We start from the raw sequence: 17,871 nt of genomic DNA on the forward strand, positions 1-17,871 counted from the left end.
AAGAAGTAATGGGTACCTGAATAGAGAGAGCCATGACATTTTCTGTTAGCTGTTGACTTGAGTTCATATGCATAAAACACAAAGTATGTACCAAAGATTTATCAAAATTGATAAAATAGTATAGGACAAAAAATTAGCATATAAACATCAATAACATTCTATATAGCTATATAATGCTTAGAAATCAGTCTTATTTTAAAATGGTTAAATAGAGAAGAAAAAACTAAACTAAGAATGTTGTTGACTCAATAAATATTATAAAACATTGACTAAAAAATTAAAGAGTATACCAAATTTTAGAGAGACAGTCCATGTTCATTTATTGTCACAAAGAATTTGATGTTCATTCTACTGAAAAGGATGTACAGATTATATTTATCATTCATAGAAAAAGATGAAAGCAATTTTAACATTAACATGGAACCTCAAGAGAGAGTAATTAGTCAATTCAGTCTTGAGAAAAAGTACATAGCTGAAAACCTAACAATGAATGATGTACAGGTAACTTAAGGTTATTGTGGACAAAATAACATAGTCTTGACTTTATTTTTTTCTATTTTTCTATTTGATATTTTATTTATTTACATTTCAGATGTCATCCCCTTTCCCCATCCCCCCCATTAATCCCCTATCTTACCCCTCCTCCTCCTTCTTTGCCCCTGTACCATTTAAATTACATGCAAGTATTAAGGTCAGTTATAGGTTGAGGAACTAGCAATACAACAGATGCAAATAGTCAAGGAACAAGCAAGAGAATAAACACAGATAGTTGAAGATCATGAAGGACAATAAATAGAGTCCTGTGATCACTATTTCTAAGGACTTATTAGGATGATCAAAATATCTGAGCCTACTTCCCTGTCCTAGCCCAAAGTCATTTTTATGCCTGAAGCCTGCTTCTTTGTTTTACCTTAAGTTTTAGATTCCTGCCTGTAATTTCTTCTTTGTTCTAGCCTAGGATTTAGATTTCTGCCTGAAGTTACTTCTTTGCTCTAGCTTAATGTCAGATTCCTGCCTGCAGTCCATTTCCATGTCCATGTCCTATGTCATATTTCTTCCAAGCAGCCCATTTCCTTGTCCTTGGCCAATTTCAGATTCTTGCTAGGCAGCCCCAAAAGCTCTCCACATCTCCCCCTTTTTTATTTTATAAACCAGAATGAGCCTGTCTTAGGTTATTCTGACAAGTATGTCTTCCCTACCTGTTGTGCTGTCGTAGAATATGCATTATCAAAAGCAATGCATTTCTGTCTTAGGTTGGTAAGGCTCTGTGCAGAATCTTACCCATCCTTGGCTTGCCAGCCCTGTTAAATTAATAGGTCTGTCTGGGGGTCCATTTTCAGTTTCAAGTCATGTACATTATTGCTGGTATAACAGCTTTAATTACATTAATTTCTAGCACCATTGCTTCTGCAATGGTTTTGACATAAGAAGTTAAGACAGCTTTTTTTTTTTTTTTTTTTTTTTTTAATTCTCAAGCAAAAAGATGTAACTAATGTGTTGAGTATGCAAGAGGATCTATATAGGTATTTGGAACAATGAATTGATACTCTATATCCTTTTCAAATTATCAGTAGGAGTTTCAGGGTTTAAGAGTTAGGAGCATCTCGAGTGTCTCGATTAATACTATTGGAATGATTTTTCTTCTAAAATTTACAATGATAGTCATATAATTAGAAAAAAGTTTAAAGACACCTGTAGGGTATTTGGCATAATTCTGACACCTCTCTGGATGTTTTAACTTTGTATAGTGAGATTATGAATTTAAAGAATGCTGCTCTGTTGAGCTTTGATGCTGTAGATAATGCTGATAAAATTATCAATGGCTTGAGGTCAGTATTTCCATTTTGGTCAGACCTCAGGAATAACATATATAGCTTGATCAGGCTAGCCCCTTTTGTCCTGGAAATACTTTTATTCCTACCCACCGTGTTAAAGCTTGTCTCTACCTAGTCTTGACTTTTATCAGTAAAACAGAGAAGAATGCCCACATAGTTATAGTGAACTGATTTTTACCAACAATAAAAGCATATTGGTGAAGACTTTTTGGCCAGTATTTAATACCAGGTGTATATTAGTTTCCGGACAAATTCAGCTAGACATCTGTCTTGCAAGATGTAAAAAATCTCACTCAAAATGGATTCAGGACCTACATATAATACTTGCAACTAGTATTCTTCCATTAGAGAATATAGCAGAGATACTTTGATATTTTTGTGCATTGCTTTTCTGGGGGAGAGTAACAGTTCAGTGAACTGATAAAATGAAAAAATAGAGAAATACATTTATTTCAAATTGCAGAGCCTTTTGTTGTCAAGAGGAACAGTGAAGGGTGAAGAAGCAGCATATGTACTGAGATACAATGTTTTCAAATCTATTATTACATAATATATTAGTACTTTGAATATATAACAAACTGCAAGAAACTGAGCAGCAACTAGAAGCACAAAAACTAAAATCGTCTGAGAATACTTTAGTAATCCCAGTACCTGGAAGGCAAAGTCAGGAGGATGAGGAGTTCCAAGCTGGCTTTGATTAGATAGCATGTTTGGTGCCAAACTGGGCCACAGGAAAACCTGGTGTCAGCAAAACATAAAGTCTAAAACCAAAATTAAATTCACAAATTATTTGAATAGACATATTTTAAGAGCAGATAGCCAGCTTCTAAAAAGTATATAAAATGCTTAACTTGTTAGTCATCATAAAAATTACTCAAAAAGTTAAAACATCATTTAGAAATACTTTAGGTCACAAAATAAGAAGTTACTGCAATGATTATCAAAACTGATGACTTCTGAAAAGTAATTGGTAGGAAAAATTACATGTAATGACTCATCAAAATGTGGCCTGAATTTATGTGCTTATCTTTTAAACTTTTTTACCTGTGAAATATAGGCAAAGTCATGTAGTATACTTCAAGAAATATATTGTATGATGCTTTTTTTTTAAAAAAAGAAAACTGTAGTTTATCTCAGGAAGTTTTAAATTAATTTAAATGAATAAGCAATATGTTGGTTTATTTTTCTCAATGTTTGTTTGAGGAACATAGAGAAGAATTAATGTGATATCATTAGTAAAGGTTTTCTTTTTTTTTCTCTGTCAGAAAAACCTTTTCTATCAAAACACATGCCTGACATTTGCGGAGTGGTAGTCTTTGTGCATGTGCTCACGTTTGTTGTAACTGCATGACTTCAGACATTAGTAATCTAAAGATTGTATCTTAGTACAAATTGATTAAGCAACAGTTATGATCCTTGGATGTGATAATCAATTAAATATAGCTTAGGCACAGGTATGAAATTATTGACTCTGTTGCTTTTTGAGTTCTTCCTCTTGAAAGTGCTGAAGTGTGCTTTGAAATTACTTACTTGCATTAGTGGTTGGATTTGAGGCTTTTAACGTGTTTTCATCAGGACCTCTGGGGAAAGGATAACCAAGACCTTTAAATGTACTGTGCATTTTGCATCACTATATAATTGTAAATACTGTGATGAAATATTGAAATGATCATGAAAGATGATGACCATTAAGCTTTTTTCTCAACTATTAAAACTCACTAAAGGTTATATTGAGCTGTGGTTTATAAAATTGTTTAGACTAACGCCTTGTTGATAATTGTTTCTGAGTGGAGAAAAATGCCTTTAAATATCATGATTAATGAATATTCTTTCTAGTTTTGGCAACTTCCACAAATTACTGTAGAGAGTGTTTTATTATACAGAAAATGTATTGGCTTTGAACATCGTGATTATCAAAAAAACAATCAAAGGATATTTTCTCTTAGGCTTCAACTTCCTACTCATAAGCATTGTTAATTCTGAACAGAATTCTCTGTCACTTACTATATTATTCCTTTTACTTAACCAAAACAACAAACAAAAAAGGAGTTGTAGAGCTCTCTGTATGAACACGAAGTCCAGTGATAAATTTGATCTTTTTGAGTATCAGCAAAAATTGTAATTCTCTTAGTTGTCTTATGTAACTTCTTATCTAACTTATATTTTCTGTTCTTGAAAAGATAATATTGAATAGGTTTCATTTTAGTAGTTTTATGAGTAATATCATTAAAAATTTATTTTTTATGTACTTTTTATTTAGTTAGAAACCTAAATATCTATGTTATATTTTTAAAGGCCTTTAATATGTATATAGTATTTTAGTCAATTCTTGATCTGATTTATTTTTAATTTAAAAGTATTTTGTTTGACATGTCAACTACACTTAGGACACTATATTTTAATTGGTGATTTCTTTTATAGTTAAAGTGCTAATTTTAACATGTTTTCAGTCTAACTTCATTAATGCTACTTAAACTTTTTTAGGAATTTAAATGGAACATTTTATGATTTTATTAAACAATTCATGTTGATAAAAGTAAAATCAAAATAAAGTTTACCAGCTTATTTAAAATATAGACAAGAGTATGCTTGTTTTTATATGAAATTTGAATGATATAATAAATACTTTTTAGTATACTTTTGAATAATATAATATGAATTTGAATACAAGATGATAGTGTCAAAGATAAAACATCTTTGAGATTAATTGTAGATTCAGTTTGACTATCATGGTTCTATGTTCAGTGAGAGTGAAGTGTGGGACCTTCTACCCTAGATCCAAGGACTTCTCTGTAATTTCTGCTTACCTTCATTTCCTTGCTACCCCTGTGAGAAGAGATGTGGGTATGCTGTTTCCCCTTTTTCAGGATAAATTCTTTTATTAAATTTGATTGTTTTTTTATTGGTCCACATATTTGTTAACATTATTTGTCCTAGACCAAAGGTTTTTAAGTTAAATTGAAATATCTGTTTTATACTTGATTTCATATATGTTAGTTAAAGGAATTTAGGGTTTCCATATTCTGTTGCATGGCAATTGTGACTTTTGAGAGACTATGCTATAGTATTTTCACTGATTCCTAAATGTTAACAAGGGTTAGAATAAATAATGCGTAGAATAGAAGTATTTTAAAGTTGTGTTTACTGTGACAAAGTGTAGTGTAAAATTTCCAAGGACATATCCTTTTTGTGTCAGGATAAAAAATGTTGTTAATGCCCTCTTCTTAATAATACATTGTTCTTCCCCTCCCCACCCCCAATTTAGAAGATATAGTTGTTGGATTTCTTTGCATGTTTATCTGCTTTTGAATTTAATTTTCATTGTTTTACATGTGTTTACTAGTATGATAACATGTTCACTATTGGGAAAGTTGGAATCATTCATCACAATCATGGCATGCTGTCTTAGTTTTTACAGCTTTCTTGGGCTTTTTAAAAGACAGTGAAAGTCAGACAAATGTGGTTACAAAAAGTAAAAATAGAAGAGAAATGTACACATATCCATATGTTATTAACTTGAAATTACATAGAATTTAAAACACTACAATGTACTACATTCTCACATGTCATTTGGTTAATGATGAGTAATGGTCAGTAACTGAATATAGTCTTTCATTTTGGATTTTAAGAAAAAACAAAAGAACATGTAACTATGATAACAATGATAGAAGTATTAAGAAAGGGGTATGTGTGCAAGTTTATGTCGATACATAGAGCAAGATGGACAGATAGGAACCAGCTCACAATGACCTTATTGTATTAATGCTTATTTTACATAAATGTTGAGAGTGAGTATAAAAGAATTCATTTGAACATACTCTACTGATTGATTTTCTTCCTAGACCTTTTAATGGACATTGTTTTAGTGGATAAAGTTAACATATAAATTTTTAATGGTTAATGAATATAGTTGAAAACTTATACCACTTATTGCTAGGTTATCTGCCAGTAAATTTAGTTTTCAGTTTATAACTGATTTATTCCAATTCATGTTCTCTATGTTATTAGTGGTCATTTTTGCTGGAGTATACTCTAGTTATTAAAATCTTTGTACTACTCAATTCTTTCTTCATTGTGGATTATCTTTTAAAAATTATTATTTGTTTGTAATTATTTCTGCTGCTGTTGATGTAACTCTATGTTATATCCATTTAGTTAGTATGAAACAATGTGACAGAACAGTGGCAGGGAAAATAAGGACTGGCTCTTTTGGCTTACACTGAGGCAGGTGTTCACTTACTTACATTCGAGTTTCTGTTCAATGTGTCTGTGTTCACAGGGCTGTGTTGAGTCAGCAGCAGGTTTGGCATTAATGTTCCTTTCATTCCTAAAGAGAACTGAAAGAGATGTAGATGCGGTTTTGTTGTGATGTTAAGGAACTAACCTAAGCATAATTTTCTAAGCTACTTCTTGTTGTTTTCTTAGGAGTGGCAGAATTCTATTCAGAAGAATGCAGGCCTTGCTTTTATTGAACTTGTCAATGAAGGAAGGTAATTTATTTTCTATCCATTTATATTTTACTTTAGAATATTCTTTTGTTTTTCTACATGAAGTGATTCTTTGGATTTTGTATTTATTGTTTTTGAATCTGTAATGTTTTAGTACTTTTGGCTGTTGATTATTAAAATTATGCCAACTTGTGACCATTTTATAATTTTCATGGTTCCACTGATGAGGTTTTGGTGTCCATTTTCAATAATGGTATCTGGGTGTAGCAAATATAAACTGATAATTTCTATTTGTAGTTTAAGGAGCCAAAATTATTTATAACTTCCTTTAAATTTTTGTTTGTAGACTCATTTTTTAGAATTTTATGTCTGTGTTTTCTTTCTTTCTTATGTCATAGTCTAGCTATGAGGAGGGGCACAAGTTTACTTTGTGTTACGATTTTATGAGAAATTGTGGTGGGGTATCAGCAGATATAACTTTCACTTAAAGATCAGAAATAGAATTCCAAAAATGAACAATTACTGATAGGAAAGAAAAGGAGTGGCAGTATAAAAATGAAAAGATAAGCATTGTTTTAAAAAAAAAACAAAAGAACTCCTGAAGGTATCACCTTCCCTCAATCTCAAATTGCATACGGAGCACTAATAATAAAAACAACACAGTATTGGCATAGAAACAAACAATAATCAATGGAATCAACTGAAGGACCACACATAAGTCCACACCCCTGCAGACACCTGATTTTTGATATTGAATCCAGAAATACACTGGCCAAACTGGATAACTACATATAGAATAATCCAAAAAGATTCATACTTATCACCCTGCACAAAATTCAACTCCAAATGGATCCAAGACCTCAATGTAAGGTCAGATACTCTGAATCTGTTAGAAGATAAAATAGTAAATATTCTTCAACTCATTGATACAAGAAAAGGCTTTGTGAACAGAACACTGATAGCATAGCACTGTGAATGACAATTTTCTAATAAGACCTCATGAAACTGTGTCTGTTTGCAAAGAATGCCATCATACAGATGAAGCCTTAAGCTGCAGAATGGGGAACGATTGAACCAGCTACATATCTGATAGAGCAGTTATATCTAATATATTTGAAGACTTAAAAAAACTGAACTGTGGAAAAAAGATTAAAGATAATTAAGAAAGAAAACAACCCAATTTTTAAAATGGTCTGCAAAACTAAAGAGAATTCTCAAAATTGGAAACACAGATGGCTGAGAATTTACAAAGAAATATTTAGTATTCTTAATCATCAGGGAGATGTAAATCAAAACTACTTGGGAATTTCATCTTCTAACAGTTAGAACAACTAAGATAAATGAAACAAATGACCCCTCATAGGGAACACTCTCACTCATTGCTGGTGAAAATGCAAATTTATATAGCCACTTTGTAAGCCAGTGTGGTGGCTCCTCAGGAAGCTGGGAATTGATCTATCCCAAAGATCTAGCTATGCCACTCTTGGACAAATACCCAAATATGCTTTGTTCTGCTACAGAGACACTTGCTCAACTCATTCCTGCTCTAGTAATAATAGCCAGAAACTGGAAACAACCTAGATTTTCTTCACCAGATGAATGGATAAAGAAAAGTGGTACATCATACAGTAGAATATTACCCCTTTGTTATAAAAATGAAGCCATGAAATTGGCAGGACAATAGATGAATCTAGAGGAAATTATATCAAGAGAGGTAACTCAGATCTAGAAAGATTAAAAAAAAAAGTATGTATTCACTTATATGTGGATGTTAGCTGTTAAGTCTTCGGTAAGCTATGACTTGTATAACTACAGAAGTTACCTATAGAGGAAGAGAATCTGGGAAGAGGAGAGTGGTAAGGGAGGTTATAAGGGAAAGGACAGCTAAAACTAATGATCATTTGATTGATCATATGGAAAACTAATACATAATATGGTAGAATCCTCCTATAATGTATACGTGTATAAAGGTGTTCTAAATAAAATTGTCAAATGTGCTGCTAATGGGTTACATCTCATTGAGTATTTGGCCTAAGGGAAACACTTATGAAAATCCCCTACTACTCTGACTTTTGCCAGGCTATTGGTTGCTCTCCAGAAACTGACCGCAAGGCCATATTGCTGAAAGCAACACCTATACTAGTCATTGAACATACGGATCATCTATGTGCTTACCTAGAGCCTTCACCCCTAGAGGCTAGAGTTAATGGTACCATAAGGTACTCTTCAAGTTATCCAAGGAGAAAGGTGAACACCAATGCAACTCTAGTCTTCTGAGCTACAGTGATAACTTGCCTGCAAGATGTGCTGGTGCACCACTGGCACAGACCTTGTGGGATGCCTGACACCTAAGGTTGGTGGCCAAGAACCAGAGACCAAATAGCTCATGGATCTAGAAGATAACCATATATTTCTGTTCTCCTAAAGGAATGTAGCGGTAAAATGACTCCTAATAACATTCTGTTATACTCAAGATCAGTTTTTGCCCAGCTATCATCATAGAAACTTTCTCCTACAATAGATCAAAACAAATAATGATACTCACAGCTGGGCAATATGTAGACAGTGATAGGTAGACCTTGGAACACTTAGTGTTAAATGGGATCTCTCCATCAAGTCCCTCTCCACAGGATTCAGGGGGCCCTGTGCAAGAGGAAGTAGCACTCTGTAGGAGACAGAAGGGATAGAGGACACCTCACAGCAACACCAACACACACATGAACTTACTGACTGTGGCAGTTTGCACAGGATGTGCTAACTTCTGAATCAGATGGATTCCCAATACTGAGAGGAAAAGTAGACACAAGCTCTAATGCAGAAGTTGTGTCTAAGTTGTGACAAGTGCTCACAATGGAAAAATCAGTTCTTCACCAGAGTTTCACTGGGGATGCAAACAGCTCTTAAGTCCAGGCAGTAGAGGGCCAGCACAAAACAAACTCAGTGGCATATCTGGATGTTCTTTCTCTCATGAGGTGTTGACAGGGCAGTTTTGTTTTGTTTTCACCTCACGTGTCTTTAGTGTATATATTATGAGTTCTGGTTTGTGATTTTAGGGAACTCCTCTGCATAAGACCAAATGTATCTCTGCATCTATGTGTTTTTCTCTTTTCTCATACTTTTTGTGGGGGTTCTTTCCCTTCTGTTTGTTGTCATTCTGGTTTTTTTTTTAATCTTGTTTATTGTTGTTCTCTAGATGCCTGTTTGTTTTCTAAGATGACAGAAAAGGGTGTAGAGTCACATGGGAGAGGTGGTTGGGGGATTCTCAGAGATGCTGGGGCAAGGAAATTGCGATCAGAGTATATTATATGAAAAACATCATATGAAAAACATCTACTTTCAATCAAAAAAAGAAAAAGAAAGAATGAATGATTTATAAGGTAAAACAAATTGAGAAGACAAGAATGATGAGTAGGTTACTTTGTGTCTATTTGTGATGGCTGAGCTTGCATTAATGGACTGGAAGACTTAAAGTATAGATTAAAAGGTTGATGATTTTCCAGAATGGTATCCTAATCAAAAGGAATGTTTCAGGGATGCTTATTTCCATTGCTTGGCTGACCTCATCTGTGTACTAACTTAGCATGGAAAAATCAGGTAACACTTAAGAGAACCAAGTGTGCAGATATATTTTCAAGGGACAGTATTCTTTATCATAAAAACATTAGAAAATGGTAAATATGGATATTTTGGTTGATATGTGGATATTTATAATGTTGGGTATTACCAAGCACTTTCACATCGTTCACCTTCAGTTTCCTCATCTATTAATTGATTCAGTATTTATTATGTTCTATATTAAATCATTCTTAACTTTGAGCATATAGCAGTAAATAGGTAATTACTTTTTTGTGGAGAAAGAATATTAATCTAGTTAAAGGGATGAAATACTAAAGGCTTCTCGTGGGGTCTCTAGAATGAGTGGCATATAAGCTGCAGAAAGTTGTATAGAGATTGGGATGAGTACACAGCAAGGGCTGAATTGCTGATAGAGGATCAGATCATGGGGTGAAGAATTCAGACACCTGAAAAACCAAGGTTTTGTTCACCTGTGAATATACCTATAGATATGACTTATATTCTTCATCATGGTATCTTTCCATGTTCTTAACAATTATAGATCTTGGATCAATTTCACTTTCTCCAGAAGTTGCTATACAAATTTTTGTTAATTTTATCCACACTTTTATGTTTCTTTATCTGATTTTTCTTGTTGGTAGAAGTACTATTCTGTGTTGTATGCGATGAACACTTTCTCACCTCAGCTGTTCAGTAGATAGGTGTAATTCTAAGTCTTTCAGTGGCTGTGTCATTTTAAAGGTCTTTTCTTTATATTCTGGCTTTTTCTTTGGTTTCCCACTCCTGTAATCATAGTTGTCCTCTGGTCTAGCAGAGCTGCAGAAAGCTCCTCCTGCTTTCACCTGGGATGTGTTTTCTGCCTTGCCTTCCAGATATTTGGCATTCCTTATATTGAAGAGCCAATTTCTGTCTTTTAAATTCAAAATAGCATTTCCATATAATATATTCTAATCATAATTTCTTCCCCCTCATCTCTTTCTAGTTCCTCCTTATCCCCACCCATCCAAAATTTATGTCTTCTTTCTCTCCCTCTTTAGAAAACAGGCAAAACTAAAACAAACAAAAACAATTAAGCATGACAAACAAAAACAAAGAAAAAGGACAAGAAACACTCACACTCACACTCGCACACGCACACGCACACACACCAAATCCGAAAATGCTCAAAACAAAGCATTATGAGACAAAAAAAATCTTCAAAAATACCATTGAGATCATTTGGTAACGAGATGGCCAGGTAGGAGTCTGTTTCCCCTACTATTTGGAGACTTCATTAGGATTATCTTCTTATATTTTAGGAAGTTTCTACTGTAGTAGGTTTCTCTACCATTTCCTAAATGGCCAGCCCTCAGATCCAGCTCTCTCCCTCATTCTCTTCCTCAACCACATCTCCCCTTCCACTCCCCACTTACCTTTCCTGTTCCACCTCTTTCCCAGTCCATGCATAAAATCTGTTCTTTATCATTCTCTTGTGGAGATTAATGTGTCTTCCCTGAGTCCTTTTCTATATACCTATCCTTTCCGGGTCTACAGATTGTAGCTTGGTTATTATTTACTTAATGGCAATATTCACATATAATCAAATACATACTATATTATTCTTTCTGGGTCTGGGTTATCTCACTTCAGATGATTTTTATAGTTCCATCCATTTACACACAAATTGCATAAAATAAATTTACACATAAATATATATTTTTTTAACATCTGAGTAATATTCCATTGTGTAAGTATATGGTACTTTCTTTATCCATTTCTTGTTTGAGGGACATCTAGAGTGTTTCTGATTTCTGGCAATTATGAGTATAACACTAATGGACAGGGTTAATCAAGTGTTCCTGTAGTAGAATGAAGTGTCCTTTGGATGTATGTCCATTGTCCAGGTGTAGGTCTCCCTATTAGTTTTCATATCTTTAAGAGAAAGTGTCTTTGATACTGGCTGAAAGAAACACTGATCTGATTTTGGCCTCGTGTCCTAGTAACTTTTCATAACAAGCCATGATGTGGTAAAGCTGTTGTTCCTGTTGTAGTGGTGGTGATGGGAATGTCTAGATAGCCTTGCTACTGACTCCATCTGTCTTTTTTCTTTATTTAAAAGATACTCAGCAATATATAGTATATATAAAGGAACAATTTGGAGACATGTTTCTAAAGAAAAAATTTGATTTTTCCTTTTGTATGATTCAGTACATTGAAGTTTGGTGAATCTGTGTAGGTTGGATGTATCTGTGGAGCAGTTTGAAATGTTCCATACTAGATTGAGTCCCAGAGGCAACAAGTATAGTAATAGAGATTGTTTTTTTCTTTAACTACCAGGACCAAGTGTTTTCATCTTGCTGTGTACATCTGACCTGTGTCCTTATCAATTGAGTAGCTGCTGTAAATTTGGCCTTTGATGAATGTTTTAATAGTGTACATAACCTGAAGACCTTTATAGACAGCAGTGTAAGGTTTATCAGACTCAATGTGTATCATTAGCAAATCAATTACTTAGGTCAGATGTAGGTGTTGCTTGGGAGAACATTCCCTTGTGTATGTAATATAACATTTCATATTTTTATGATCTTTAGTTCAATTACTGTCATTGTTTATGTAAGTAGCTTTTTATTTTAAGCAAACTTATTTTTAAGTGGAAATTGGAAATAACAGTGATGGACATAAGTATGTTTTAAATGATTTTTTTACCTAGAGACAGAAAAACTTTAGTAACACGTATCAGTCCCAAAAGTTAAGTTTTCATCTTTTATAAGCAAGTACATTGTTAACCTTAAATAATAGTGTTGGTCTTAAATGTTTTGTGGTGGTTAATAAAAATTAAAAATTTTTGAAAGCATTCTTATTTTTTAAAATTTTTTATTGGTTATTTTATTTATTTACATTTCAAATGTTACTCCCCTTCCTGGTTTCTCCTCTGCAAACCCCCTATCACTGAAAAAAGTGATAACTCCCTCTCTGGCAACCATTAACTGTCAATAGTATTGGGGGTGTTAATGAGCCCTTTCCTTATCTTTGATGAAATGTTGACAGGTCCAGGTCTTGTGCAAATAAACATACTTGTGATAAGTTCATGAATGCAGTGGCCATGTCCTATTCAAAAGCCATTGTTTTATGGCACCTTTCCCATCCTCTGGCTCTTATGTTCTTCCCGTTTCTTTTACCATGATTCCTGAGTCTTGGAGGAGGTGATGTAGATATCCTGTTCAGGATGGAACGCTCCACTGTTACATAGTCTCAGCACATTGACCAGTCATAAGTCTCTTCATTAACTGTTGTCTTACAGTAGAAAGCTTTCTAGAAGAAGGCTAAGAGCAGTGTGAATTTATGAGTTTAAACATGAGTGTTGTGAAGGGAATTTAAAAACATAATTATTTCATAAAAGAAGAGTAGTAAGGTCTATGACTTATCAAGCCAAGGGCTGTTGACCAGGTTTATAATACCAGGCTTCTATGAAGCAGGCCTCGAATCCAACCAGAAAGCAATTGTTAATTCTGTCATAACTATGCCATTACTATATCATTGAATATATCATGCCTGGCAGGTCAGTAATGTAACATGCAATACTTACAGCTGGGGAAGACTGTTAATAAATTTTCTCCCCTAGCATCCTGTATACCATCTTTCTGGGGGGCACTATGCAAGCTGGTCTACAAGGAGAAAGCTTTTAAGTCTAACTATGTCTTATGACCAGAGTGTATGCAGTCTTTAGCAATAGGGTTTTACCATCAAGTTCAGGTGTGTAATCAGGATTAATAGCAATACTCTGTATTGTTCTGGGGGCTTCTGCAATCTCTAATAGCTCAGAATCACCTCATACCTGGTGCTAGGATTGTTGCTTATTTGTCCATGCAGTGTGAATTATGAAACAGTGCAAATTTATATAGATAAAATTGTCTAGAAATCTTGCGAGTTTTATGTTGTGTGACTGGTTTTCTCTTGTTTCTACTTCATTTATACATTACAATAAAAGATACAACGTCTTCTGCTGTATCGTTTTAAAAATTGATGGTAAAAATCAAGGAAACAATAGATTGTATTACCTATTTTAAAGATGCAATATTTTTAATATATAGTATAACTAGTAATATAAGTTCCCATCCTGAATTTGGTAATTTGTAAAATATGATATTAATTAACATAAACTATCCTGATCACATTTGATTTGTTTACTAAAAATACATTTTGAAAAATTGTTTTCATGAATTATTTCAGATCTAAATCACCTTCATGGTTCTTCTTTTCTCCCACACTTGAGAACACAGAAAGAACAGATTATTCCATGTAAGGTTCGTCACAGCTATTAATTTCTGTCTAGGGACATCCAATATCTACTCATTACAGCAGTAACTGTGCTTATATATGGATATGAAAATAACCTTCATAAGAGACATGATGTCTCTACTGCTAATACATTTGCCTGTCTCTTCAACATTCAATAGCTTAATGCTGCGTTCCTGCTGTCTGAGCATTCCATTAGCAACTCCAGCATTTCCCTTCACTTCTCTGTGTGGTGCTGATGACCTACAAACCTCTGTGGAGATATCCAGTAGAAGAATGGTTAGAGGGAAAGTGAAGAAGGAATAGGGAAGATGAGGAAGAAGGCAGAACACATTTCATTTTATTGTGACCCCTTCGGCTTTTACCATCAATGTTTTAAATCTGGGTTATACTATGGTAAAAAGACAAAAATATGTATTGTCCTCAAGGAAACAGTGTAGCTGCAGTATATTCTTCCCATATTAATGGAAGTGAAAGTTTGAATTTAGGGATTTTCTTATAGACTCTGTAATGTTACTTAGAACCCTTTGCTTTCTGGCTTAAGTTTCAATATGTGTATGTGCTGGATGACAAAAGCTAAAGCCGTCTGAAAGGAGGGAGCCTTAAATTAAAAAATGTCTCCCTAAGATGCAGCTGTAAGCAAGTCTGTAGGGCATTTTTTAAGTTAGTGACTGATGGAACAGGGCCCTGCCCATTGTGGGTGATGACACAGTTGGGCTGGTGGTCCTGGGTTCTATGAGCAAGACATGATGAGCAAAGCAATAAGCAGCACCCCTCCATTGCCTCTGCATCAGCTCCTGTCTTTAGGGTCCAGCCCTGCTTTAGTTCCTGTCCTGGTTTTCTTGAGTGATGGACTATGATGTGGAAGTGTAAGCTGAATAAATCTTTTCCTCCCTAACTTGGCAATAACAATAGTAACCTTTACTACTATAGTGTAAAATAAGGTAGCTCCAATTATATACCAAAAATAATTGTTTTAATGTTATCCTGTTTTGGGTCTGTTAATTGAAGAGAAACACTCATCTTTGTTTACTCCAGCTCTCACCAATTGGTGCTGAAATTTGTGGGGGTAGCTGATGAGTCTATTTGTGCTGTTTTTTTTTTTTCTTTTTAAATTAATTATTTATTTTGTAAAGGTTTAATATTTTATCAAAAACAACTTTAATTAGAATAAAAGTATGTTTCTCAATTCTCTTAATTACTTTTAAAAACCCAGGTGTTCAGATTATTTTTCACATTTAACTTTCTAGCTCATTCAACATTTTATAGATAGTATTACAATTGTTTTTGTGATATTTTGAAGGTTGTATTGATTTAAAGTAATAGTTCTGAATAAACACACTGTCATGATTCAGAATGCACAAAATTACACTGAATTTCAAAGCTTAAAAAAAAAAATAAGACAGGGTTTTACTATATAGCCCTTGTCAACCTGGGACTTCCTATGGAGGCTGTCTCCAAGTTGATGCACCTTCCTGCCTATACTTTCTGAGTTCAGAACTTTACAGTATATACACCAACATGTGTAGTTTAAATTATTCATCCTTTGTTTCTGTTTTATTTTAGCCATAGCAGGAATTAAACTTTGTATATATTAGACAAGTACTTTACTATTGAGCTACATCCCCAGCCATAGCATTACCTGTTTGAATAGAAATAGTTTTGTATTTTTTTTAAGTTAGTCTCTGCTTTTGTCTCTGTTTCTCTCTTTTGATATATGTTTGTTGCCAATTTAAATTTATTAAGCGTCTAAGAATTTACTTAAAAGTGTATAAACTATATGTTTATTAAAATAGAATATGTGCATATATGCAGCTTATAGCTAAGTGAAATAAATTACCAAACAAAATCTTACTTAATATTATCAAAAAAGCATGGTAATTTGGAAAGAAAATGGAAGTTGAAATAAAACATTGAGAATAGATGAATGAAAATAAAATGAAAGTAAAAATTTCCCTGTTAATTTAGCCAGTGTTTGTACATACCAGCGATATAGCAGTCCACAGTCTAAGTTCAAGGGACTTAGCATTGGGGAGAAGAGGTATGCCATCTTTCTGGGATTTCATTTAATTGGTAAAGAGAGAAAAATTTTAAGAAATGCCAGTATATCGAAGGTATTATTGAAAAAGCCAGAATAGAATGGTTGGGAAGTAGGTACATTTGAGAGAGGGGACATTCCAGTTTTAAAGAAGATCTCATGATGGACAAGTTCCTTGGAAGTGTTGAGTATGTTTCTGGCATCTAAAGCAGCCATTGGAAAACAAATTGTAAGCATTCTGTAAGAGTTAGTTCTTCCAGAATTGTCTTCTCTATATATAATCATATTTTTCTTCCTTTATTTACCCATTCTCAAGAATTCATTCTTTCATGGGGGATATCTTTGGCCTAGAATATGTCTGTTTACTAACTGGTGCTTTTGTTTCTGTTGTGGCCTTTGTAATACCATGTGCTTTTTAAAAATTTACAATGGGGAGTTATTTTGTAATATAAGGTTGGAGAAAGCAAGTTCAGAACATGGCATTTAATTAAAAAACTGGAACACTGAGTGTGGGGGAATTCGAGTGTGGGGAGGTGGGAGTGGGGGGGGTAGGTGGGGGCACATCCTCATAGAAGCATGAGGATGGGGGATGGGATAGGAGGTTCCTGGTTGATGGGGGGAATGGGGGGGAATGGGATAAAATCTGAAATGTAAATATAATATCCAATAAAAATAAAAATAAAAAAGAAATAAAAACTGAATGAATTATTAATGAATTATTGAGCTCTTGAATTCTCAAGAAGGATCACCTTTATAAATAGAGCATTGGTATTAATGTTCCAGTTGTTAGGAGGAATATCTAAAACTATAGTCTCTCTATATTTGAAGTTGTTGCTTTCCAGAACAGTAGCTATTGCTTGGGCTAGATCTCAAGAAAGGTCAAAATTGTCCTTAAATGTATGTGGACTACTTTAAGTAAAACAAAAACAAACATGTTATCAGCATCCTTTTCTCAGGCTGCAAATTTGTATGTTCTGTGACGTTTGGGTCATTATGTATTATACTCCAAAGTTGTGAGTAGACAGGTAACCATTTAAGGATAATTAAATTAAAGATTCTATGAAAGAGAGAGGGAGGGAGCGAGAATGAGAGGGATGGATAGTAACAAAGAGTAGAAAAAGGAGGGATGAAAAAAGAAGTAAGGAATACTGGTGCATGGAGAGTTAGGAAATTATGCTCACCCTAAGAACGAATGTTACATTAATGTGTAGTGGCCATGGTTTTAGAGGCTTTAGGATTAGCTTTATACAGCATTGCCATTTAGAATCAGTGCCCTTTTAAGTGGTACTGTAATACTTCTCTGTAATCAATTCTAAAGATATTAGAAGGTTGGAATCATTATTAAAGTAAGGGATTTACTTCCACTTTCTTAGTTGTTTGGTTTTATGGAAGCAGTGACTTTTTCTATGAATGTTTCTGTTTAGGAATGAAATCTGAAAATATCTGCTTATGGAGGTTATAGAAAGCTGAAGAAACAGAGCAGTAATATTGGGAAACTTGGTAGAAATGTGTGTGTGTGCTTACCCAAGGTCTAGACTAGAATAATCAGATGTGGACAATGGCTCGTAATGTAGTTATGGGAGATAGCTGTCATCATTACTGTTATTTATTGAGCCTCTAGTGCGAATCTTTTGTAGTTGGTCACTTGATAGGGCTGTATGTTTCCTAAGGTTGACACAAGTAGTGTTTTTCCCCCTTC

The 17,871-nt window shown here is 33.9% G+C and overlaps 1 protein-coding gene across 5 annotated transcripts in view; it reads left to right on the top strand.

The window, feature by feature from the left end:
• The window catches only part of Lrba (LPS responsive beige-like anchor protein), a 542,935-nt gene that overhangs the window by 162,649 nt on the left and 362,415 nt on the right, over positions 1-17,871 (top strand). For all 5 annotated transcript variants that reach the window (XM_076932608.1, XM_076932607.1, XM_076932609.1 and 2 more), the window contains exon 35: positions 6,261-6,325. In XM_076932608.1, coding sequence (XP_076788723.1) covers positions 6,261-6,325 — 65 coding nt within the window. The remainder of the gene's footprint in view (positions 1-6,260; positions 6,326-17,871) is intronic.

This window comes from Arvicanthis niloticus, chromosome 4 (genome assembly GCF_011762505.2).
Source record: "Arvicanthis niloticus isolate mArvNil1 chromosome 4, mArvNil1.pat.X, whole genome shotgun sequence".
NCBI lineage: Eukaryota > Metazoa > Chordata > Mammalia > Rodentia > Muridae > Arvicanthis > Arvicanthis niloticus.